Source organism: Nerophis ophidion, linkage group LG25, assembly GCF_033978795.1.
Source record: "Nerophis ophidion isolate RoL-2023_Sa linkage group LG25, RoL_Noph_v1.0, whole genome shotgun sequence".
NCBI classification, from domain to species: Eukaryota; Metazoa; Chordata; class Actinopteri; order Syngnathiformes; family Syngnathidae; genus Nerophis; species Nerophis ophidion.
This window is the reverse complement of record NC_084635.1, coordinates 7,655,947-7,681,954: the sequence shown is the minus strand read 5'-3', so window position 1 is coordinate 7,681,954 and position 26,008 is coordinate 7,655,947. Positions and strand designations below refer to the sequence as shown.

The following is a 26,008-nucleotide window of genomic DNA, read 5'->3' as shown; positions in this document are numbered from 1 at the left end:
GAACGCCTCGGGATCCCCCGGGAAGAGCTAGACGAAGTGGCTGGAGAGAGGGAAGTCTGGGCTTCCCTGCTTAGGCTGCTGCCCCCGCGACCCGACCTCGGATAAGCGGAAGATGATGGATGGATGGATGGAAACAGTATATACTGTTAATGCAAAATATCATGGAAATAAAACATATTTGTAAATAACTTTCATTTGTATGGGAAGTAAATGCAACTATCCTCTGCCAGGGAAAGCCCATACTTTACTTATAAGTCTGATTACCTTATTTTTTGTCTAAAAGTCCAGTTTGGAGACAATTTTGAGCTTGCTTGGATCTTACAGACGTCAAATCCCGCTCATTAAATATCTCTGTTCTCAATGGGTACTCTGCGCCATTTAGCCTTTCTGGAAGAAAAAATGCCCTATGCTTGTGTTGTTTTTGGCTGTACTAATCGATCAAAATGCGAAAAGGGTAAATGTTTCTTCAGAGTTCCTCGAGAGGTAATCGAAAAGGGCGGAAGACTGCAACATTTTAGGAAACATCGATGAGAAAAGCATGCAGCTCACGCAGTCCAAGGGAGCAGAGTCAAAGAATGAGTTTGCAGTGATCACTTAGATAAAGTTTTGTTTGATATTCTGTGAAACAAGTTTAAATAGCTCTGTGAGTGGAAAAAAAGCAGACAGCCTCTGATGTATTTCAGCGGGCGGTTGGCGGGCGGGTACGGTCCTGATAAAATGTTGGTTCGGGTGTACGGCGGGTGGATGATCACTTTGGAGATGCGGCTGCGGATGAGATAATTGCTTATCCGCGCATCTCTACTGGACTCTGTCTGGGACAGGAAAATGCCGGTTGACTTGGAACAGAAACTCATCTTCCCGCCTGAAATCATTACAACTAGCTTCAGGCCGGACCTGGTCTTGTGGTCAACCTCCCAGAAGATTGTGTTCATTGTTGAAGTAACTGTACAATGGGAAGCTGCAGTTGGTGAAGCATGTGAGCGCAAACAACTGAGGTATGCGAGCATATCAGCCGAGGCAGAGCAGCGCCGCTGGCGTGCCCGAGTGCTACCAGTTGAAGTCGGGTGCAGAAGTTTCGTTGCTACGTCCACAACCAAGCTCCTGAAAGGAATGGGATTGAGAGGTCAGGCCTTCCGGCGGGCTGTCAAGTCGCTGTCAGATGCTGCTGAACGAAGTAGCAGGTGGATATGGTTCAGGAGAAAGGACCCAAACTGGACTGCTAAATGACATCGAGACGTAAAGGCAGAAGGGGGCGCACCTGGGACGCCAGATGTCGCCGTTGAGCCCTCCGGAGGTGTCGTGGGCATATCAACGAAACACCCACCTGAAGACCCCAGTGAAGCTTTTGCCCCATACCCCCCACTCAACTCTAAATGCTGATTAATCTGTGGGATTGTATTATCTAGTCCTATGGGCTCAACTGTGTAAATAAAGTATTTTTAAACAAAAGCTGATGCTAGCAACAAGCAGCTTCTAGCTCACGTACGCCAACACAATACATTAAGGACCGTCTGAAGGTACTACAGGGTACCTAAGTAGGATTTTGCTGTATTTATATTCCTATTAGTAAGAATAAAGATCAGGAAAATAAATAATTAGAAAAATGATTGTAATCATAAAGAAAATACATGTGTAACGCAAACAAAATGCGTCTGCTAGACTTTTGACAAGAACAAGAAAGTTTGATCAAATTACACCTGTACTGGCTCCCTGTTCACTTAAGGAGTGACTTTAAGGTTTTACTACTTACGTATAAAATACTACACGGTCTAGCTCCATCCTATCTTGCCGATTGTATTGTACCATATGTCCCGGCAAGAAATCTGCGTTCAAAAGACTCCGGCTTATTAATGATTCCTAAAGCCCAAAAAAAGTCTGCGGGCTATAGAGCGTTTTCCATTCGGGCTCCAGTACTCTGGAATGCCCTCCCGGTAACAGTTCGAGATGCTACCTCAATAGAAGCATTTAAGTCTCACCTTAAAACTCATCTGTATACTCTCGTCTTTAAATAGACCTGCTTTTTAGACCAGTTAATCTGCCGCTTCTTTTCTTTTTCTCCTATGTCCCCCCCTCCCTTGTGGAGGGGGTCCGGTCCGGTGACCATGGATGAAGTACTGGCTGTCCAGAGTCGAGACCCAGGATGGACCGCTCGTCGGGACCCAGGATGGACCGCTCGCCTGTGTATCGGTTGGGGACATCTCTACGCTGCTGCTCCGCCTCCGCTTGGGATGGTTTCCTGTGGACGGGACTCTCGCTGCTGTCTTGGGTCCGCTTTGAACTGAACTCTCGCGGCTGTGTTGGAGCCACTATGGATTGAACTTTCACAGTATCATGTTAGACCCGCTCGACATCCATTGCTTTCGGTCCCCTAGAGGGGGGGGGGTTGCCCACTTCTGAGGTCCTCTCCAAGGTTTCTCATAGTCAGCATTGTCACTGGCGTCCCACTGGATGTGAATTCTCCCTGCCCACTGGGTGTGAGTTTTCCTTGCTCTTTTGTGGGTTCTTCCGAGGATGTCGTAGTCGTAATGGTTTGTACAGTCCTTTGAGGCATTTGTGATGTAGGGCTATATAAATAAACATTGATTGATTGATTGAGTTCAATGAAAAAAATATTAATATTTAGTTATCAATCTTTTTTTTTAATCAACACAAGTGAGGTTTTACCTCACCTGCTTACCCAGTGACTGTGCGTCCTTGGTACAGTGTATTGTTTACACTCATTCAATGGTCATAGAGCTTCACAAGCTATTTTTAACTTTTATTTTACAATATATTTTCTTAAGAACCACAACAGATAAATAGTAATGGTGGATTATGGGATTATTGAATATTTCAGAGTGTTAAAAAGAACTACAACGTACATCGAAAACAAACCAAACCGTACATTTTGTGAATTATTCCACTCCTAAACCACAATGGATGTTTTAAACCTAAAATCCTTCTCAAAACCGTGACCCACAGCCAAACTCTTGCTGTTCTCCTTGCTGTAAAGTGTGCTTAATGGTGTGTGAAAACTATGATTCAACACAAATACACTTTTCAAAGACATTATAAAAACACTTCTAATACTTTGCTTTGTTCCAAGTGAATGCAGTGGAATGGTGCAATGTAAATACAGCTCAATGACTGCCTGATGAGTCATTTTCCCCCTGAGTATGTGGTCAAAGTTGGAAATTGCTTTCATGTTGAAAGCCCTATTAACGTAATGGGTAGTAACAAGTTATAAAGCCTACGCCACAGGTTTTAAGTGTGAATTATCCCCCTATGCGCAGTACAAAACAACCCAACATTAAAACTATCAATATTTCCTGTCCTCACTATCACCCTGCTTTATTCACAGAAGAAATAAGCTGTCAAAATTTTGGTGTAAAATATTCATATTTCATTTACAAAATCACCCCTTTCATTCGATAATGTGTTTTTGCCATTACCACAGCATTATGCACAGCATAAAGGGGGTGGGGGGGGATGAAAAAGTCTTTCGAGCTTTGATTAGATAAAACCAGCTGCTATAACACATTTTAAAGCTGTTACAAAATCGGGATGTTTTTCCTTTGGTGCAGCACACAAGCCACGGAAATAAAAGAGGCAGTTTAAAGAAACCAGCCACTGTCCCCGAGGTAACATGTGTTGAATAAACAAATGTAAAACTAATATTTTTCACATTGTTGGGCTCTACTACGATAATGGCTTTAATGGCAGGCCGAGGGATCTCATTACTTCCACTAACCGTACAAGCACATGCATTAAGGTCCCACAAATTGCTTGTATTCCGACACGGGACTTCTTCCCGGAAGTAAAAACCAATGGTGGTCGACCAAGAAAAGATGGCTGTTGTACAGCAAGCAGCGCGCAAACTATCCATCCATCCATTTTCTACCGCTTGTCCCTTTTGGGGTAGCGGGGGGTGCAGGAGCCTATCTCAGCTACAATCGGGCGGAAGGCATACACTAGAGATGCGCGGTTTGCGGTCTCATCCGCAGAGTCCGCGGATAAACCGCGGGTCGGGAGGTTGACATGAGGAAAAAATTGATTTTAATTAGATTCGGGCGGGTGGCGGTTGAACCCATCCATCCATTTTCTACCGCCTATTCCCTTTTGGGGTCGCCGGCGCCTATCTCAGCTACAATCGGACGGAAGGCGGGGTACACCCTGGACAAGTCGCCACCTCATCACAGGGCCAACACAGATGGACAGACAACATTCACACTCACATTCACACACTAGGGCCAATTTTTTAGTGCTGCCAATCAATCTATCCCCAGGTGCATGTCTTTGTACCCGGAGGGAACCCACGCAGTCACGGGGAGAACATGCAAACTCCACACAGAAAGATCCCGAGCCTGGATTTGAACCCAGGACTGCAGGAACTTCGTATTGTGAGGCAGACGCACCAACCCCTCTACCACCGTGAAGCCCGGCGGTTGAACCATCCGGAAATATTTGATATGCATGGTTCTGTGATCGGTATCCTTTGCCATTCAAAGAGCCATTTAAGACCCGTGTCATATCGCGAAGAAGACAATAAGAGACGCTATTATTCTCCTGAATGACTGCCGGTAGTCACCCAGATAATAAGTATTAGGGCGTCCTTTGAAGCCATTGGCTTTGTCGCCTTCTACAACATGTAGGATCTACTTGTCAGTCCAACATCATGTTGTGTGTGGTTTCCGCAGACACGCACACGACTGCAAGGCATACTGGGTGACACAGAGTACACTAATGGTTGATATAAACAATTTTAACACTCTTAGTAATATGCGCCACGCTGTGAAGCCACACCAATTAAGAACGACAAACACATTTCGGGAGAACATCCTCACAGTAACACAACATAAACGCAACACAACAAATACCCATAATCCTTTGTATTCATGAGACTTCCTGACTATTTTATACACCCCGCTAGCAGCTCTCTAGCATACACCATGGACAAGTCGCCACCTTTGCGGAGCACGCAAAGTATCTTCCCGCAAAAAGCAGATTTACTTTATATGTGTTTTATGTTGTTGATATTGAAAGGGTTTCTGAATTTAGATTTTTAGGAGTGATACTGGATGATGGTCTGACATGGAAATCTCATATTGCACATGTACGGAAAAAAATGTCCAAGAGTATTTTTATATTAAACAAGGTAAAATATGTGTTGGATCAGTGGTTTTCAACCTTTTTTCAGTGATGTACCCCCTGTGAACATTTTTTTAATTCAAGTACCCCCTAATCAGAGCAAAGCATTTTTGGTTGGAAAAAACGAGATAAAGAAGTAAAATACAGCACTATGTCATCAGTTTCTGATTTATTAAATTGTATAACAGTGCAAGATATTGCTCATTTGTAGTGGTCTTTCTTAAACTATTTGGAAATGAAAAATATAAAAATGACTAAAAATTGTTGAAAAATAAACAAGTGATTAAATTCTGAACAAATATTTCTACACATGGAAGTAATCATCAACTTAAAGTGCCCTCTTTGGGGATTGTAATAGAGATCCATCTGGACTCATGAACTTAATTCTAAACATTTCTTCACAAAAAAAGAAATCCTTAACATCAATATTTATGAGAAAAATCTAGCTGTTGTATTTCGTTTCACAGTTTATGAACTTACATTCATATTTTGTTGAAGTATTATTCAATATATATAATTATAAAGGATTTTTGAATTGTTGCCATTTTTAGAATATTTAAAAAAAATCTCACGTACCCCTTGGCATACCTTCAAGTAACCCCAGGGCTACGCGTACCCCCATTTGAGAACCACTGTGTTAGATTATAGGGCAATGCGTATATTGTATTGTGCACTTACAATATATTGCCATATAACAGCTACTGTGTGAAAGTGTGGGGGAACACATATAAGAGAAACAAAGACATTGTATCAACTACAGAAAAGAGCTATAAGGATTATTCACAAAGTAGATTACTTAGAACACACTAACATTATTATTTATTAAATCTGGATTACTGAAACTGCAGGAGCTAGTAAAGCTACAGATGTTGTGTCATGTTTAAGGCGAAAGGTAAAATATTACCAGCAAATTTACAAAAAGTGTTTGTCATCACTTCTGAGAATACAGAGCATAGAAGAAAAGGTCATTTCAAACATCAGTACTCAAGGACAACTTTAAAACAAATGTGTACATCAGTGGTGGGGGTTAAACTATGGAATTCTCTTTACAATGAGATTAAAGATTGTAGAAATATATTCCAACTGAAAAAAAATATATAAAGACAGAACAATAAGATCATATGGACAGCCATAAGTGTTTATATTTTGCTTTTTATTTATTATTTATTTGTTTTGTATCATTCCGTGAGGTGTATATTATTATTATTATTTTCTTTGTTCGGTTTGTACTTCATGAAGTTTTGCACTTGCTGTGTTTTTCTTGTGTGTTTTTTTGTTTGTTTTCATTACATTTGGATGTATTTGTTGGTTTGTATTAGGTCTGCGAATCTTTGGGTGTCCCACGATTCGATTCAATATCGATTTTTTTTTCAATTCAACACGATTCTCGATTCAAAACCTTTTTTTTTCCAATTTAAAAGGATTCTCTATTCATTCAATACATAGGATTTCAGCAGGATCCACACCAGTCTGCTGACATGCAAGCAGAGTAGTTGATTTTTTGTAAAATCTTTTATAATTGTAAAGGACAATGTTTTATCAACTGATTGCAAAAATGTCAATTTGTTTTAAATATCAAACAAACCAAAAATATGACTTATTTTATCTTTGTGAAAATATTGGACACAGTGTATTGTCAAACTTGTGAGATGCCATGCAAGTGTAAGCCACTGTGACACTATTGTTCTTTTTTTTTTATTTTTATAAATGTCTAATGATAATGTCAATGAGGGATTTTTAATCACTGCTATGCTGAAATTATAACTAATATTGATACTGTTGTTGATAATATTCATTTTTGTTTCACTACTTTTGGTTTGTTCTGTGTCGTGTTTGTGTCTCCTCTCAATTGCTCTGTTTATTGCAGTTCTGAGTGTTGCTGGGTCAGGTTTGGTTTTGGAATTGGATTGAATTGTTATGGTATGCCTGTGTTTTGTTTTTTTGGATTGATAAAAAAATTAAAACAAATAGAATAAATAAAATAATAAAAAAATCGATTTTTTTTAAAAATTAGAATTGATTTTCAATCGCGATTCTAATTCGAATTGATTTTTTTCCCACACCCCTAGTTTGTATGATATCCTTGAAGTAAGACTACGTATTATGCTGAAGGGGGCAGGAAAATATAAGATTTTTCTTCATCCTGCTCCTTCTCAGGCATTGGTGTGTACATGTAAAATTGTATAATTGAGCTATAATTGTCTATCGATCAGAGATGCACATCAATGAAGGAGATAAATAAAAAATGAAATGAAATATGTTGCACGATTGCACCAAGAAAAATTCCTAGTTTTTGAACCCGTTCTCAAACAACGGCAATAAAAATATTCTGATTCTAATTCTGATTCTGCGGTACAAGAAAATAAATCAAACTGTGCAATGGAATAGATCCCTTTACCTTATCAAAAAAAGATTTGTCGAGTAATATCAAGGATTTCGTCGGTCGCGTTCCTAGACATATCGAACGATTGTGCACCAGACGCCATTCTACGCGCCAAAAAAGAAGGAAGCTTGGAAAAGTGTGGAGGTCTACAACTTCTTTCTGTGTGACTGGCTGAAGGAAATTGGTATCAAGACCCTCCCGGGTAAATTCCGTATTTTTCGGATTAGAAATCGCTGTTTTTTTTCATTGTTTGGCCGGGGGTGTGACTTATACTCTGGAGCGATTTATGTGTGAAATTATTAACACACTACCGTAAAATATCAAATAATATTATTTATCTAATTCACGTAAGAGACTAGGTGTATATCAGCAATCCTCACACACACACACACGTCAACCAAGAAAAATTTGGCGGGGGCGGGTCATGGCAGAAGTGCATTGTGAAAAAGAAAGATGCTACCTGCTACTACTTCCGTACCTATGAAAATTGATCATTTCGACGTTGGGGGTAACTTATAAAAACTGAGAAGAGCTGAACAAAATGGCCCCAAAAAGGAAATCATATATTGCAGGTTACAAGCTGCAAGTAGTGAATATGCAGGTTATTTGTGTCATATAACGCAGTGGTCCCCAACCACCGATTGGTACCGGGCCGCAGAATAATTTTTTATTCATTTTTATTAAAAAATAAATAAAATAAAATAAATGTTTTTTTTGTTTTTTTTTTAATCAAATCAACATAAAAACACAATATACACTTACAATTAGTGCACCAACCACAAAAAACTCCCTTTTTCATGACAAAAACATCCCTTTTTCATGATAAAGAAAAAAAATAAATAAAAAAAAGGGTCCCCCCCCCACCACCCCGGGCCGCGGGACAAATTATTAAGCGTTGACCGGTCCGCGGATACAAAAAGGTTGGGGACCACTGATATAACGTACATTTATTCAGCCTGTTGTCCACCATTCTTTGTTTATTTTAAATTGCCTTTCAAATTTCTATTCTTGGTGTTGGATTTTATCAAATAAATCCATCCATCCATCTTCTTCCGCTGATCCGAGGTCGGGTCGCGGGGGCAGCAGCCTAAGCAGGGAAGCCCAGACTTCCCTCTCCTCAGCCACTTCGTCTAGCTCTTCCCGGGGGATCCCGAGGCGTTCCCAGGCCAGCCGGGAGACATAGTCTTCCCAATGTGTCCTGGGTCTTCCCCGTGCCCTAAACACCTCCCTCGGGAGGCGTTCGGGTGGCGTCCTGACCAGATGCCCGAACCACCTCATCTGGCTCCTCTCGACGTGGAGGAGCAGCGGCTTTACTTTGAGTTCCTCCCGGATGGCAGAGCTTCTCACCCTATCTCTAAGGGAGAGCCCCGCCACACGGCGGAGGAAACTCATTTCGGCCGCTTGTACCCGTGATCTTATCCTTTCGGTCATGACCCAAAGCTCATGACCATAGGTGAGGATGGGAACGAAGATCGACCAATAAATTGAGAGCTTTGCCTTCCGGCTCAGCTCCTTCTTCACCACAACATCCGCATTACTGAAGACGCCGCACCGATCCGCCTGTCGATCTCACGATCCACTCTTCCCCCACTCGTGAACAAGACTCCTAGGTACTTGAACTAAATTTCCCCCAAATATGCGACTTATACTCTGGTTCGACTTGTATATGTTTTTTTCCTTCTTTATTATGCATTTTCGGCCGGTGCGATTTATACTCCGGAGCGATTTATAAGCTTTGTTGTGGCTCAGTTAAAGATGATTTTGATGATTTAACTTAGCATCTAAGCTTCCATTTTTTTTGCTGTTGTGCACATCATTTACAAGTAGCGTGTTTTTTCCCCCGCCTTTATCTAAATATAACTATAGATCTCAACATGGTGTATGTGCTGAAAGTTTCATTTACGATTGTTGACTTTGTTAAAAACTTAACTCATTTAGGTTTTGTTCACATTTTCTTTCTTTTTATTTAGACTTGCCAAGTTGGTGCTTTTCGAAACACTTATTGCAAACATGTGTTTAAGAAATACAAATAATATCAAGACGACACTTACCGTATTTTTCGGATTATAAATCGCTCGGGAGTATACGTCGCACCGGCCAAAAATGCATAACAAAGAAGGGAAAAAACATATATACGTCGCACTGGAGTATAAATCGCATTTTTGGGAGAAATGTATTTGATAAAATCTAACACCAAAAATAGACATTTGAAAGGCAATTTAAAATAAACAAAGAATAGTGAACAACAGGCTGAATAAGTGTACGTTATATGACGCATAAATAACCAACTTACAAGGTGCCTGGTATGTTAACGTAACATATTATGGTAAGAGTCATTCAAATAACTATAACATATAGAACATACTATACGTTTACCAAACAATCTGTCATTTCTAATTGATAAATCCCATGAAATCTTCTTCCTCGATGTCGCTTCTAAACAACTCTGCCAACTCCAAAGGTATGCGCCGCTTCCTCTTGTCGTTTTCTGCTGCATATTTCACTACGTCCAGCTCTTAATCTGCAGTACATGATTTCCTTTTCGGTGCCATTTTTGTTCAGCCCTCCTCAGTTTAAGTTAACTGAGAAGGGCTGAAGTTACTGCCAACGTTGAAATGATCCATTTTAATAGCAACGGCAGTAGCATGTAGCATATAGCAGTTAACATCCCATGACCCACAATGCACTTCTGCCATGACCCTCCCCCGCTGAATTCTTACTGGTTGACGTGTGTGTGACGATTGCTGATGTGTGTGTGACGATTGCTGATGTTTTCTTCGTCTCTTCCGCAAATGAGATATATTATTTAATATTTTACGGTAATGTGTTAATCATTTCACACGTAAGTCGCTCCGGAGTATATGTCGCACCAAACTATGAAAAAAATGAGACTTCTAATCCGAAAAATACGGTAAATGGTAAATAATAACCGTTAAAATCATATCAATTAAACCCTTATCTAAGGCAGTGGTCCCCAACCTTTTTGTAACCGCGGACCGGTCAAAGCTTAATAATTTGTCCCGCGGCCCCGGGGGGGGGAGGGAACCCTTTTTTTTTTACTTTTTTTATTTGTCATGAAAAAGGGACGTTTTTGTCATGAAAAAGGGAGTTTTTTGTGTTTGGTGCACTAATTGTACGTGTATATTGTGTTTTTTATGTTGATTTAATAAAAATAAAAATACAAAATTATTATTATTATTTTTTTTTTTTTTAATAAAAATGCAAAAAAAAATATTCTGTGGTTGGGGACCCCAGATCTAAGGGATTGCTGTAAACCCTGCTCCCTTGGACTGGAGTGTGAGCTGCACGCTCTTTGGGTCGTGGTTTTGTTAAATCTTGCACTTTTCTGCACTTTTTGACAACCTCTCTAGGAACTCTGAAGAAACGTGTATTCTTTCCGCGATTTGAACGGTTCCTATAGCCGACAACACAAGCATATGGCATTTTTTCCTTGAAAAGCTAAAATGGAAACTAGTACCCATTGAAAACAGAGCTAGCTTGACCATCGCCAGTATTCATTAGGTGGGACGTTGTGACATTAGCAACACCCCAGGAATAGAAATAGAATCTCCTATGAGTGATCCAAATTCTCCATGAATCAGAACATAGTCTTTAACACAACTAACAAATGGTTGGATGCTCAAACACAATTATGGCACAGCCCATTGTTTTAAAATTTTCTGCAGAATTAATTTTGTCATTTTGCCATTTTAGTTACAACGGAAACCCTGAATATGAAGAGTATAAGACTTGATTGTATTCCTCTGTGTGCACCAGCAAATTTCCTACCAGCATGCAGATGTAGGTACAGTACTATGAAAGAGTATTTTTTTGTTGTTGTATTGTCTCCCCGTTTCAATGTATAATATCATCAAAAAAATTGTATTAACCCAGGTGGACGTAAAATGCAGCTTTGAATTGTGATTTTATCCATTATCAAGAAAAAAACTATTCAAAGACATATAGCCCTGTATGAAAAAGCAATTGCCCCTTTTCTAAAACAAGCACATCTCTGTGGAGATATTTTGGCCCATTGTTCTTGGCAGAATTGTTTTAATTCCGAAACACTGGGAGGTTTTCGAGTATGAACAGCATTTTTAGGGCCATGCCACAGCACTTCAATCAGATTCAAATCCAGACTTCGACTACGCTACTATAAAACCTTAATTTTGTTTTTTTAAAGCCATTCAGAAGTTGAAGAACTGGTGTGCTTTGGATCGTTGTGCTGCTGCAGTACCCAAGTGTGCTTCAGCTTGAGGTCACGAACTAATGGCCGAACATTCCCCTTTTGGATTTTCTGGTAAAGAGCAGAATTCATGGTTCATCAATCACAGTAAGTGGTCCAGGCCCTGAAGCAGCAAAGCAGCCCCAGACTATCCCACTACCACCACCATGTTCTACTGTTGGTATAATGTTCCTTTTCAGAAATAATGTTACATTTTTACCAGCTGTAACGAGACGCACAGTAAGTTTAAAGAATATTCTCCCAAAAGTCTTTGTAATTATTCAGATGTTTTTTTTTTTTTTTAAGTAAGACAAGCCTTATGTTGTTTTTGATAAGCAGTGGGTTTCGCTTTGGAGCTCTGCCATGGATGCATTTTTTGCCCAGTCTCTTCCTTATTGGTTGAGTCATGAACACTGACCTTCACTGAGGCAAGGGAGGCCTGCAGTTCTTTAGATGTTTTCCTCGGTTCCTTTTTGACATCCTGGATAAGTCATCACTGTCCTTTTTGGGTAATTTTTTGGAGCTGGCCATTTGTAGGGAGGTTTACAATTTTCCATGTTTTTTCCATTTGTGGATGATGGATCTCACCACGGCTTGCTGGAGTCCTAAAATCTTAGGACCTATTCCAGACTGATAGATGTCAATTACTTTGTTTTCTCATCCGTTCTTTGAATTTCTTTGGATCGTGGCATTTTGTTGCAGCTTTTTGAGATCTTTTGGCCAACTTAATTTTGTCAGACAGGCTATGTTCAAGTAATTTCTTAGATGAAAAGGTCTGGTAGTACGTCTGACTACGGTGGCCAGAAGGGCGGTCACTCGAACGAGTATGACGAGCCACCTGGTAGGGGGGTATCGCTTTATGGAGGATACCTGTGCGTGACTTTGTTTAACGTGGGGAGACTTGTGCACAGACAGTCACCACACGATCCTCGACAGAATCGAGTCAGAGTCCAGTGGCATGGAGTCCAAGGCGACTGGAGGCCCCTTTTCTGCTGCAGCCTTCTTCCGCCATGGCAGCCGTTGTAGTAGTTATTAAATCTACTGTCTTCCGCCTGCTCCGCCGTTGAAGTCTTCACTGTATCCCTGGCTAGGAGCCACCGGGGGTACCAGTCATAAAGGGGTTCACCTCCTAGTGCCCAAAGACCCCATAGAGGAGCCACTACTGGCGGATGCACTTTAACGTCATGCCCAGGAAGTATATAAACCGTATTTTTCGGAGTATAAGTCGCTCCGGAGTATAAGTCGCACCGGCCGAAAATGCATAATAAAGAAGGAAAAAAAAAACATATATAAGTCGCACTGGAGAATAAGTCGCATTTTTGGGGAATATGTATTTGATAAAACCCAACACCAAGAATAGACATTTGAAAGGCAATTTCAAATAAATAAAGAATTGTGAAGAACAGGCTGAATAAGTGTACGTTACATGACGGATAAATAACCAACTAAAAAGGTGCCTGGTATGTTAACGTAACTTATTATGGTAAGAGTCATTCAAATAACTATAACATATAGAACATGCTGTACGTTTACCAAACAATCTGTCACTCCTAATCGATAAATCCCATGAAATCTTATACGTCTAGTCTCTTACGTGAATGAGCCAAATAAAATGTTTTGGTATTTTATGGTAATGTGTTATTAATTCCATACATAAGTCGCTCCTGAGTATAAGTCGCACCTCCGGCCAAAACTGCGACTTATAGTCCGAAAAATACGGTGTGTATATATATATATATATATATATATATATATATATATATATATATATTTTCTCCTGATGATTGAGGGAACCCCTCTTGAAACAGTTCTGTAGAGATGAAGTAGTCTTGTGATTTTTTCCCACACATATATATATATATATATATATATATATATATATATATATATGTGTATATATATATATATATATATATATATATATATATATATATATATATATATATATATATATATATATATATATATATGTGTATATATATATATATATATATACATATATATATATATATACATATATATACATACATATATATATATGCACACACATATATATATATATATATATATATATATATATATATAAATATATATATATTGCAATAGTTTATATGTGGTTCAAATAGAGTCCGTTATTGTTACAATGGCCAACAATATTAAATACACTTGTAAAATAAAACCTCGGCTTTGTTTTTAATGAATAATTAGGCCTACTGAACTACTGTATTTAATGTTGGTCATTATGCTGGTACTTGGAGAGCCAAGTTTTTTCGGAGGTAGTACTTGGGGAAAAGTTTGAGAAGCACTGGTATTACCTGTACGGATGAACAGACAAACACCAATATTGATCTGTGTTCACTGTCTTTTCCCACTCCCTCAAAGTTAATAAGTAAAGTAAAGTAAAGTACCAATGATTGTCACACACACTAGGTGTGGCGAAATTATTGTCTGCATTTGACCCGTCACCCTTGATCAATAACAAGCTGGGAAGAAGTTTATGCTGTGCACCTTTGTCAAAATACATAGAATGATGAGATAATCATTACTGAGGTCTCACAGTAGATAAACCACAATGTTCACCTGCAGAACATTTTTTTGCATAGTTTTTTGCATAGTTTGTCAAACTAAACAATAATAAAAAATAAAATGTATATAGTGATGTTTGATACAATATTCTGTGGGGCGGTATAGCTCGCTTGGTAGAGTGGCCGTGCCAGCAACTTGAGGGTTGCAGGTTCGAGCCCAGCTTCTGCCATCCTAGTTACTGCCATTGTCCCCTTGGGCAAGACACTTTACCCACCTGGTCCCAGTGCCACCTACACTGGTTTAAATGTAACTTAGATATTGGGTTTCACTATGTAAAGCGCTTTGAGTCACTAGAGAAAAAGCGCTATATAAATATACTTCACTTATTTTAACTGTGACGTGAACCAAAAAAAAAAAGACACATGAAACACGAACCCTCTTCTCAAGCTGATCCCTCCTCCGGTCCCCGTCACCCATCCCAGCTGGTAGAAGAGCCGACAGAGTTCGGGAATGAGTACACGGGGATGCTCCTTGTCCTACAACAGTCAGAACATTGTACAATAAATGATTATTGCTTCGCTTCAGCAGTTTTTAAATAGTAACTTAAAGTTCAGTGAAATGGTGCAGAAGTGGTGAAACTTAACAGTCCAGACACAATTATGACATTTTAGTGAATTATTAGTGTACAGCTTCCCCAAGACAAGCACTAATTATGTAGCTGTAAAGGACTTGCAATATATTACTCCCACAATGCATGTGACACTGAAGGTATACTCAACCTGACGCATACTAAGTCACGTCGAGGACTATTTTTTTTTTTTTTTTTATTGAGTGGCTGTGACCATTAATAACTGAAGAAGAACAACAATTGTGTTAATGACATGACAAGCCCACATTGCACGCCTTTGTGTGCTTGTGCATGACAATAGAGCTGTACTATTAAACAACATCATCACCTTGGATTCGATTACAGCGGTGATTAAAACAAAACAACTTGTTTATTGTTTGCTAATATGCAACTGACTATTTTAAATTTACAAGGCATTATTTCAAGCAAATGCTCGCCAATAACGATGAATTTTCAGTGTAATGGTTACATGTTACCCATGTCTTAGTTCAAGGAGCGTTGATTTTTCTTTGATGTCACAAAAGTTTTAGGTCAGACTAAAGGTGTTTTGCACCTTCCATCCATCCATTTTCTACCGCTTATTCCCTTTGGGGTCGCGGAGGGGCGCTGGTGTATTTTGCACCTTTCATTCCTTATCAATCAATCAATCAATGTTTGGGGGCGGTATAGCTCGGTTGGTAGAGTGGCCGTGCCAGCAACTTGAGGGTTGCAGGTTCGATTCCCGCTTCCGCCATCCTAGTCACTGCCGTTGTGTCCTTGGGCAAGACACTTTACCCACCTGCTCCCAGTGCCACCCACACTGGTTTAAATGTAACTTAGATATTGGGTTTCACTATGTAAAGCGCTTTGAGTCACTAGAGAAAAGCGCTATATAAATATAATTCACAATACTTATATAGCCCTAAATCACTAGTGTCTCAAAGGGCTGCACAAACCACTACGAGATCCTCGGTAGGCCCACATAAGGGCAAGGAAAACTCACACCCAGTGGGACGTCGGTGACAATGAGGACTATGAGAACCTTGGAGAGGAGGAAAGCAATGGATGTCGAGCGGGTCTAACAAGATACTGTGAAAGTTCAATCCATAATGGATCCAACACAGTCGCGAGAGTCCAGTCCAAAGCGGATCCGACACAGCAGCGAGAGTCCCGTTCACAGCGGAGCCGGCAGGAAACCATCCCAAGCGGAGGCGGAGCAGCAGCTCTATGTTGGATTATCTGTTTATATGTTTTAATATGGGCTTCACGGTGGAAGAGGGGTTAGTGCGTCTGCCTCACAATACGAAGGTCCTGCAGTCCTGGGTTCAAATCCAGGCTGGGGATCTTTCTGTGTGGAGTTTGCATGTTCTCCCCGTGAATGCGTGGGTTCCCTCCGGGTACTCCGGCTTCCTCCCACCTCCAAAGACATGCACCTGGGGATAAGTTGATTGGCAACACTAAATTGGCCCTAGTGTGTGAATGTGAGTGTGAATGTTGTCTGTCTATCTGTGTTGGCCCTGCGATGAGGTGGCGACTTGTCCAGGGTGTACCCCGCCTTCCGCCCGATTGTAGCTGAGATAGGCGCCAGCGCCCCCCGCGACCCCGAAAGGGAATAAGCGGTAGAAAATGGATGGATGGATGTTTTAATATGTGCCCTCATTTATTTTACAGCATTTAAAACGAAACATGTTTCTACTCTTTATCCGTCAAGTGAAGATGTTTACCTCTTCTTTTGCCGAGCCTCGACCTTCAACGTGGTCATCTTTGTTGGTGCCACACGATGACGACATTTCCTGTCAGAAAACAGCCACATGGAATTAAACATAGCAAAAATATTTCTTGAAAAAAAACAAAAAACAGTAGATCAGAGAAGTCTTGCAAAAAGCATAACAGGGTGTTTACAGTTCTGAGTAACTCCTCTCCTTCATCACCCTTTCCATCTATTGATTACATTTTATGGCAATGATCTTAATAGCGGTCTTAAACACAGCATGTAACCTAATCTAAACCCTAATGATGCAGTATTGTTTTTTTTAACAAAGATAAACGCAATAAATGCAATCATGATAGTGTACTTGCACGGTAATTTTTCAACACACTAAGTATACAAGTTGTTTTTTTATACGGAAAGTATACATGGAAATCAGAGTATTTCACTATGGTATTTTACCTACTCTAACAAGCCTGTATACTATTAATTGACATTTGAATGGGCTTTTGTGTTGTAAAACAAGCTTTTACAAGTATAGAAGCTCGTCTGCTTCTACATAATCACTACAGATGTGTCACTTTTCTTAAAATGCTTATTGTATATATTCAAAAAAGGGCAATGATTCAACTACACTAGGGATCGGCGACCCAGAACGTTGAAAAAGCCTTCTTGGACCAAAAATACAGAAAAACCAATACGTCTGGAGCTGCAAAAAATGAAAAGCCGTACGTAAGTCTTGTAATGAAGGCAACACATGACATAAGTGTCTATATTAGCAATAATAGCCTATTATCAAAATGATTATGTGTCGCGGACTGAAGCAAATCCACGTTGACAGAAAGGTTGAAATTTAATATTTACAACATTAGAAACCATTAGTAAATCAGAGGCTACCCAGAAGGTGAAATAACTCCTGGAAATGACTGGCTTTTAAAGGCCAAAATGTATGGATGTGTATGTCCAAGTTATTACAGTCTTTGGCAAGCTAGGTAAAGTTTGCTGTGGTCCGGAACAACATGGCACACAAAAAAACTATCTGAAATGCAGCCAATATTACATACAGATAATGTGTCATGAGACATGCAAAACTAAATTATATATAAAGAGAATGAAATTAAAAGACTTTAAATTAGCTCAAATATACCTACAAATGAGGGATAATGATGTAATATGTACATACAGCTAGCCTAAATAGCATGTTTGCATTGATTAGGTTGCAGTCATTCACTGAACAAATATGCCTGATTAGCACTCCAACAAGTCAATAACATCAACAAAGCACACCTTTGTGCATTCATGCACAGCATGAAACCTTTGGTGGACAAAATGAGACAAAGAAGGAGTGGAAGATTTTACATGTAAACAAACTGTTGCGTCACGGTCCACGCTATGGTGGACTGTGATGCAACAGTTTGTTTACATGTAAAATCTTCCACCCCTTCTTTGTGTCATTTTGTCCACCAAAAGTTTCATGCTGTGCGTGAATGCACTAAGAAGAAGAAGAAGAATTCCGGCGGTTCAAGAACCGCCAGAATTAGTAGGACGAAACGATGTTCACCAAATACTCTCATCAGTGAAGCATACACACAAACATATTACACAGTGGACTTTCTAACAATTGGGAAGGTGTGTGTCATGTTTGTCCTCAAACAAAAGACATACTAGAACAAAAAACAAATTCCCCATGTTTTCCATTTTCAATCCTAAAGAGCCGCGGGTTGCTGACCCCCGATTTACACACTTATTACGAAGTAATAGACATGGGTCCTTATCATTGTAGTGCAGGGTTCCCCAACCTTATTTCTACCAGGGACTGGTTTAATGTATGCATTATTTTCCTGGACTGGCTTTCTACGTGTGGCGGATAAAAACAGCAAAAAAATTGAGCATGAAAAATTTGCATTTGGCTACAATCTGGCACGTTAAAATTGTTATATGTCCATTAATGTACATCCATTAACACGCTTTTTGGTGTGTTTAGTGGGCCAGGCAGAAGTTATGTGGGAGAAAATGCAGTAGTTTATAAATTAACTCGATGAGGAAATTCCTGAAGGAATTGCATGTGAATGCTCCAATGCTGAAGTTGAAGTGAAATATTTTGAAATTGGAACAGTGTGAATCAGATGAAAAATGTGGGAATTGTGGGACTTTGAAAAATGTCCCATTGAATTAAATAACATATTTCTAAAAAATTTGAGAATTTCGGGAAAAGCGAGAATTTTTTTAAATGGTAAAAAACTTGAATGTTCTGAAAAAGTTGAAATGGTTGGTGTTTGGAATTTTTCAAATTGATTGAGAAATGTTGAAGTGGTAACATGGTAGTGGGCGGTACAGCTCGGTTGGTAGAGCGGCCGTGCCAGCAACTTGAGGGTTGCAGGTTCGATATCCGCTTCCGCCATTCTAGTCACTGCCATTGTGTCCTTGGGCAAGACGCTTAACCCACCTGCTCCCAGTGCCACCCACACTGGTTTAAAAATGTGAATTAGATATTGGGTTTCACTATGTAAAGCGCTTTGAGTCACTAGAGAAAAGCGCTATATAAATATAATTCGCTTCACTTCAAGATAGTGATTCCCAGAGGCCAAAAAAAGTTTGCGGGCTATAGAGCGTTTTCCATTCGGGCTCCAGTACTCTGGAATGCCCTCCCGGTAACAGTTCGAGATGCTACCTCAATAGAAGCATTTAAGTCTCATCTTAAAACATATTTGTATACTCTAGCCTTTAAATACACCCCCTTTTTAGACCAGTTGATCTGCCGTTTCTTTTCTTTTTCTCCTGTGCCCCCCCCTCCCTTGTGGAAGGGGGCCGGTCCGTTGGCCATGGATGAAGTACTGGCTGTCCAGAGTCGGGACCCAGGATGGACCGCTCGTCCAGAGTCGGGACCCAGGATGGACCGCTCGCCTGTGTATCGGTTGGGGACATCTCTGCGCTGCTGATCCGCCTCCGCTTGGGATGGTTTCCTGCTGGCTCCACTTTGGACGGGACTCTCGCTACTTTATTGGATCCACTTTGGTCTGGATTCTCACGGTTATGTTAGATCCACTATGGAATGGACTTTCATGTTAGATCCGCCCGACATCCATTGCTTTCGGTCCCCTAGGGGTGGGGGGGTTCCCCACATATGCGGTCCTCTCCAAGGTTTTTCATAGTCATCATTGTCAACGTCCCACTGGGGTGAGTTTTTCCTTGCCCGTATGTGGGCTCTACCGAGGATGTCGTTGTGGTTGTGCAGCCCTTTGAGACACTTGTTATTTAGGGCTATATAAATAAACATTGATTGATTGATTGATTGAACATGGTGAATTGAGAAATGGTAATATAGAATTCCTGGAATTTCGGGAAAACGTCACTATACAAAGCTCTTTGAGTCGCTAGAGAAAAGCGCTTTATAAATATATTTCACTTCACTTCAACATGTTGAATTGAGCAATGTTAATACGGAATTCCTGGAATTTCGGGAAAACCGGGAAGTTTTCAAGTTCAAAAAACAGTTTAGTTTTTTGTCCTAATTAAGAGCAATGTTTTGATGGTGGAACGGTAAAGGGTGTTGCGAAACGTGAGAGGAGTAGTCACCAGAAAAATGGGTGGAAATAGGGCTTTAGAAAACTAGGAATTCTGGAAAAATCTGGAATATTTTTTAACTTGGAAAAAATGATAGTTTAAATTCACAGGACGGTGGAATGTGTTGAAGGTAGAATAGTTTGAAAAATTGGGCTTCACGGAGGGAGAGGGGTTAGTGCGTCTGCCTCACAATACGAAGGTCCTGCAGTCCTGGGTTCAAATCCAGGCTCGGGATTTTTCTCTGTGGAGTTTGCATGTTCTCCCCGTGAATGCGTGGGTTCGCTCCGGGTACTCCGGCTTCCTCCCACTTCCAAAGACATGCACCTGGGGATAGGTTGATTGGCAACACTAAATTGGCCCTAGTGTGTGAATGTGAGTGTGAATGTTGTCTGTCTATCTGTGTTGGCCCTGCGATGAGGTGGCGACTTGTCCAGGGTGTACCCCGCCTTCCGCCCGATTGTAGCTGAGATAGGCCCCAAAAGGGAATAAGCGGTAGGAAATGGATGGATGGGTTGAAAAATTTGGAAATATGAAAAATAACCAATTCATTTTGAATGGCAGAAAATGTCCCGGAAAACCTGGGATTCTGACAAATCTGGGAATTTTTGGAATTTGTTAAGGGAAAGCCCGCGATTCCCAAATAGGCTGAACAGTTTGAAATTGGAACGGTTAGAATCAGATGAAAAACGTGGACGGTAGAGCGCGCCAAAATCAGGAGAAGAAAAACTTGTTGAATAATAATAATAAATAGACAAATTTTGGTGTAGAAAACCATAAATGTGAATGCTTTGAAGCAGGGGTCACCAACGCGGTGCCCGCGGGCACCAGGTAGCCCGTAAGGACCAGATGAGTACCCCAATGGCCTGTTCTAAAAATAACTCAAATAGCAGCACTTACCAGTGAGCTTCCTCTATTTTTAAAATTGTATTTATTTACTAGCAAGCTGGTCTCGGTTTGCTCGACATTTTTAATTCTAAGAGTGACAAAAGTCAAATAGAATTTGAAAATCCAAGAAAATATTTTAAAGACTTGGTCTTCACTTTTTTAAATAAATTCATTTATTTTTTTACTTTGCTTCTTATAACTTTCAGAAAGACAATTTTAGAGAAAAAAATACAACCTTAAAGATTGATTTTAGGATTTTTAAACACATATACCTTTTTACCTTTTAAATTCCTTCCTCTTCTTTCCTGACAATTTAAATCAATGTTCAAGTAAATAGATTTTTTTTTATTGTAAAGAAAAAGAAAAAAATATTTAATTCTTCATTTTAGCTTCAGTTTTTTCGACAAAAAATATTTGTGAAATATTTCTTCAAACTTATGAATAAAATTCATAAAAAATATTCTGGCAAATCTAGAAAATCTGTAGAATCAAATTTGAATCTTATTTCAAAGCCTTTTGAATTTATTTTAAAATTTTTGTTCTGGAAAATCTAGAAGAAATACTGATTTGTCTTTGTTAGAAAAATAGCTCGGTCCAATTTGTAATATATTCTAACAAAGTGCAGATAGGATTTTAAGCTGTTTAAAACATGTCATCAACATTTTTAAATTAATCTTAATCAGGAAAAATTACTAATGATGTTCCATTAATTATTTTTTTAATTTGCTCAAAAAGATTCAAATTAGCTAGTTTTTCTCTTCTGTTTTTCGGTTGAATTTTGAATTTTAAAGAGTCGAAATTAAAGATAAACTGTGTTTCAAAATTTAATTTTTATTTTTTTCCTGTTTTCTCCTCTTTTAAACCGTTCAATTAAGTGTTTTTTTCTTCATTAATTCTCTACAAAAAACCTTCCGTAAAAGGAAAAAAAATGTACGACGGAATGACAGACAGAAATACCCATTTATATATATATATATATATATATATATATATATATATATAAATTGGCTATTTCTGGCAATTTATTAAGTGTGTATCAAACTGGTAGCCCTTCGCATTAATCAGTACCCAAGAAGTAGCTCTTGGTTTCAAAAAGTTGGTGACCCCTGCTTTGGAGGATTCACACATTTAATGTTTAATGTTTCCGTGCGGCCGGTAAATTTAATTCTCATTTTTTCCTGTTTTCTCCTCTTTTAAACTGTTCAATTAAGTGTTTTTTTCTTCATTAATTCTCTACAAAAAACCTTCCGTAAAAGGAAAAAAAATGTACGACGGAATGACAGACAGAAATACCCATTTATATATATATATATTAAAGGTAAATTGAGCAAATTCAATCAATCAATCAATGTTTACTTATATAGCCCTAAATCACTAGTGTCTCAAAGGGCTGCACAAACCACTACGACATCCTCGGTAGGCCCACATAAGGGCAAGGAAAACTCACACCCAGTGGGACATCGGTGACAATGATGACTATGAGAACATGATACTGTGAAAGATCAATCCATAATGGATCCAACACAGTCGCGAGAGTCCAGTCCAGAGCGGATCCAACACAGCAGCGTGAGTCCCGTTCACAGCGGAGCCAGCAGGAAACCATTCCAAGAGGAGGCTGATCAGCAGCGCAGAGATGTCCCCAGCCGATACACAGGCGAGCAGTACATGGCCACCGGATCGGACCGGACTCCCTCCACCAAGGAGAGTGGGACATAGAAGAAAAAGAAAAGAAACGGCAGATCAACTGGTCTAAAAAGGGAGTCTATTTAAAGGCTAGAGCATACAAATGAGTTTTAAGGTGACACTTAAATGCTTCTACTGAGGTAGCATCTCGAACTGTTACCGGGAGGGCATTCCAGAGTACTGGAGCCCGAAATGAAAAAGCTCTACAGCCCGCAGACTTTTTTTGGGCTTTGGGGATCACTAATAAGCCGGAGTCCTTTGAACGCAGATTTCTTGCCGGGGCATATGGTACAATACAATCGGCAAGATAGGATGGAGCTAGACCGTGTAGTATTTTATACGTAAGTAGTAAAACTTTAAAGTCACATCTTAAGTGCACAGGAAGCCAGTGCAGGTGAGCCAGTACAGGTGTAATGTGATCAAACTTTCTTGTTCTTGTCAAAAGTCTAGCAGCCGCATTTTGTACCAACTGTAATCTTTTAATGCTAGACATGGGGAGACCCGAAAATAATACGTTACAGTAATCGAGACGAGACGTAACAAACGCATGGATAATGATCTCGGCGTCTTTAGTGGACAGAATGGAGCGAATTTTAGCGATATTGCGGAGATGAAAGAAGGCCGTTTTAGTAACGCTTTTAATGTGTGCCTCAAAGGAGAGAGTTGGGTCGAAGATAATACCCAGATTATTTACCGTGTCGCCTTGTTTAATTGTTTGGTTGTCAAATGTTAGAGTTGTATTATTAAATAGAGTTCGGTGTCTAGCAGGACCGATAATCAGCATTTCCGTTTTTTTGGCGTTGAGTTGCAAAAAGTTAGCGGACATCCATTGTTTAATTTCATTAAGACACGCCTCCAGCTCACTACAATCCGGCATGTTGGTCAGCTTTAGGGGCATGTAGAGTTGGGTGTCATCAGCATAACAGTGAAAGCTAACACCGTATTTGCGTATGATGTCACCTAGCGGCAGCATGTAGATGCTGAAGAGTGCAGGGCCAAGGACCGAACCCTGGGGAACTCCACACGTTACCTTAACATAGTCCGAGGTCACATTGTTATGGGAGACACACTGCATCCTATCAGTAAGATAAGAGTTAAACCAAGACAGGGCTAAGTCTGACATACCAATTCGTGTTTTGATACGCTCTAATAAAATATTATGATCGACAGTATCGAAAGCAGCGCTAAGATCGAGGAGCAGCAACATAGATGACGCATCAGAATCCATCGTTAGCAATAGATCATTAGTCATTTTTGCGAGGGCTGTCTCCGTGGAGTGATTTGCCCTGAAACCGGATTTGAAAGGTTTCACATAGTTCTGGCAATTTATTTAAGTGTGTATCAAACTGGTAGCCCTTCGCATTAATCAGTACCCAAGAAGTAGCTTTTGGTTTCAAAAAAGGTTGGTGACCCCTGCTTTGGAGGATTCACACAACTAATGTTTCTGTGCGGCCCGGTAGCAAATGCGTCACGGACCGGTAGCGGTCCCCGGTCCGGTGGTTGGGGACCCCCTGCAGTAGCTGGGTGAGACTGGCAAACCTTTTTTTCATGGCCAAAAAATGCATATTTCTGCCTAGCAACAAGGGTCTGCTGAACTGCACGTGTTGTTATAGCAAGAAATGCATAAACTGTTAATTATTTGTCCTAAACTACGCAGATATGAGATGTGACTTTAAGGTTTTACTACTTATGTATAAAATACTACACGGTCTAGCTCCAGCCAATCTTGCCGATTGTATTGTACCATATGTCCCGGCAAGAAATCTGCGTTCAAAAGACTCCGCTTATTAGTGATTTCTAGAGCCCAAAAAAAGTCTGCGGGCTATAGAGCGTTTTCCGTTCGGCTCCAGTACTCTGGAATGCCCTCCCGGTAACAGTTCGAGATGCTACCTCAGTAGAAGCATTTAAGTCTCACCTTAAAACTCATCTGTATACTCTAGCCTTTAAATTAGACCTCCTTTTTAGACCAGTTGATCTGCCGCTTCTTTTCTTTCTCCTCTGTCCCCCCCTCCCTTGTGAAGGGGGTCCGGTCCGATGACCATGGATGAAGTACTGGCTGTCCAGAGTCGAGACCCAGGATGGACCGCTCGCCTGTATCGATTGGGGACATCTCTACGATGCTGATCCGCCTCCGCTTGAGATGGTCTCCTGTGGACGGGACTCTCGCTGCTGTCTTGGATCCGCTTTGAACTGAACTCTCGCGGCTGTGTTGGAGCACTATGGATTGAACTTTCACAGTATCATGTTAGACCCCGCTCGACATCCATTGCTTCGGTCCCCTAGAGGGGGGGGGGTTGCCCACATCTGAGGTCCTCTCCAAGGTTTCTCATAGTCATCATTGTCACTGGCGTCCCACTGGATGTGAATTCTCCCTGCCCACTGGGTGTGAGTTTTCCTTGCCCTTTTGTGGGTTCTTCCGAGGATGTTGTAGTCGTAATGATTTGTGCAGTCCCTTTGAGACATTTGTGATTTGGGGCTATATAAATAAACATTGATTGATTGATTGATATGTGCTGTTCAACACACTGCCGACGGTAGTTGGTCGGTATAGTGACCCTATTCAAATTACAGTGAGAAAATGACGACATGGAGCACCATTATTTAAACCATAAGCGGTAGTAAATGGATGGATAGTGTATGAACACTGTAGAGTACGTCACTAGTGACAGCTATTCGCAAGTTTTGCTTACGTTAATGACGTAAAACGTCCTCCGTTAAAGTAATTAACTCCGACTAAAGGCAGCGTTAACAAAGCAAGAATACAAAAAATAGGATATGGGCATTAATGAATGTGTGAATGTTTACCTGTTTATAGCCGCACTAGCTATACAAAAAAAAGCAATGAATGCGCATGCGCTTAGCAGGTCTTCTTCTTCATTTGTGTTTCCAGCAAACCGGATGTCTTCAGCAGACTGCTGCTCCCTACAGGGCAGTGTATAGTAGTACATCTCTGGCAGATTTTTCTAATTGAAGTGTGAGCAATTTGGTGCTGTGTATTTGTTTGTATTAGTATTTTATTGTATTGTTTTTATTCGGAACCCTCCACACTATAAAAGTACAAACACCCTCAAATTATATCGTTTGAAACTTTTTTTTTTAATTGCCTATAAACTCAATGATTTATTAAGGTCAGTTATCAACAAGATGAACCCTTAAAATGTATAATGTAGATTTTTGAATTCAAGTACCCCCTAATCAGAGAAAACCATTTTTTGGTGAAAAAAAAGGAGGTAAAGAAGTAAAATACAGAACTATGACATCAGTTCTGATTTATTAAATGTATAACAGTGCAAAATATTG

General features: G+C 40.1%; 1 protein-coding gene across 3 annotated transcripts in view; it reads right to left on the bottom strand.

Moving 5' to 3' along the window:
* apip (APAF1 interacting protein) overlaps window positions 1–26,008 on the bottom strand; it is an 81,667-nt gene that overhangs the window by 22,025 nt on the left and 33,634 nt on the right. Inside the window, exons 1-3 of one of the 3 annotated variants that reach the window (XM_061887396.1) lie at window positions 25,514–25,596; window positions 16,593–16,661; window positions 14,697–14,797 (exon numbers count right to left, since the gene is read on the bottom strand). In XM_061887396.1, coding sequence (XP_061743380.1) covers window positions 14,697–14,797; window positions 16,593–16,658 — 167 coding nt within the window. In that variant the 5' untranslated portion in view covers window positions 16,659–16,661; window positions 25,514–25,596. Of the gene's footprint in view, window positions 1–14,696; window positions 14,798–16,592; window positions 16,662–20,330; window positions 20,412–25,513; window positions 25,597–26,008 lie in introns of those variants that run through there. The other 2 variants (XM_061887395.1, XM_061887394.1) reach the window with 2 other exon arrangements.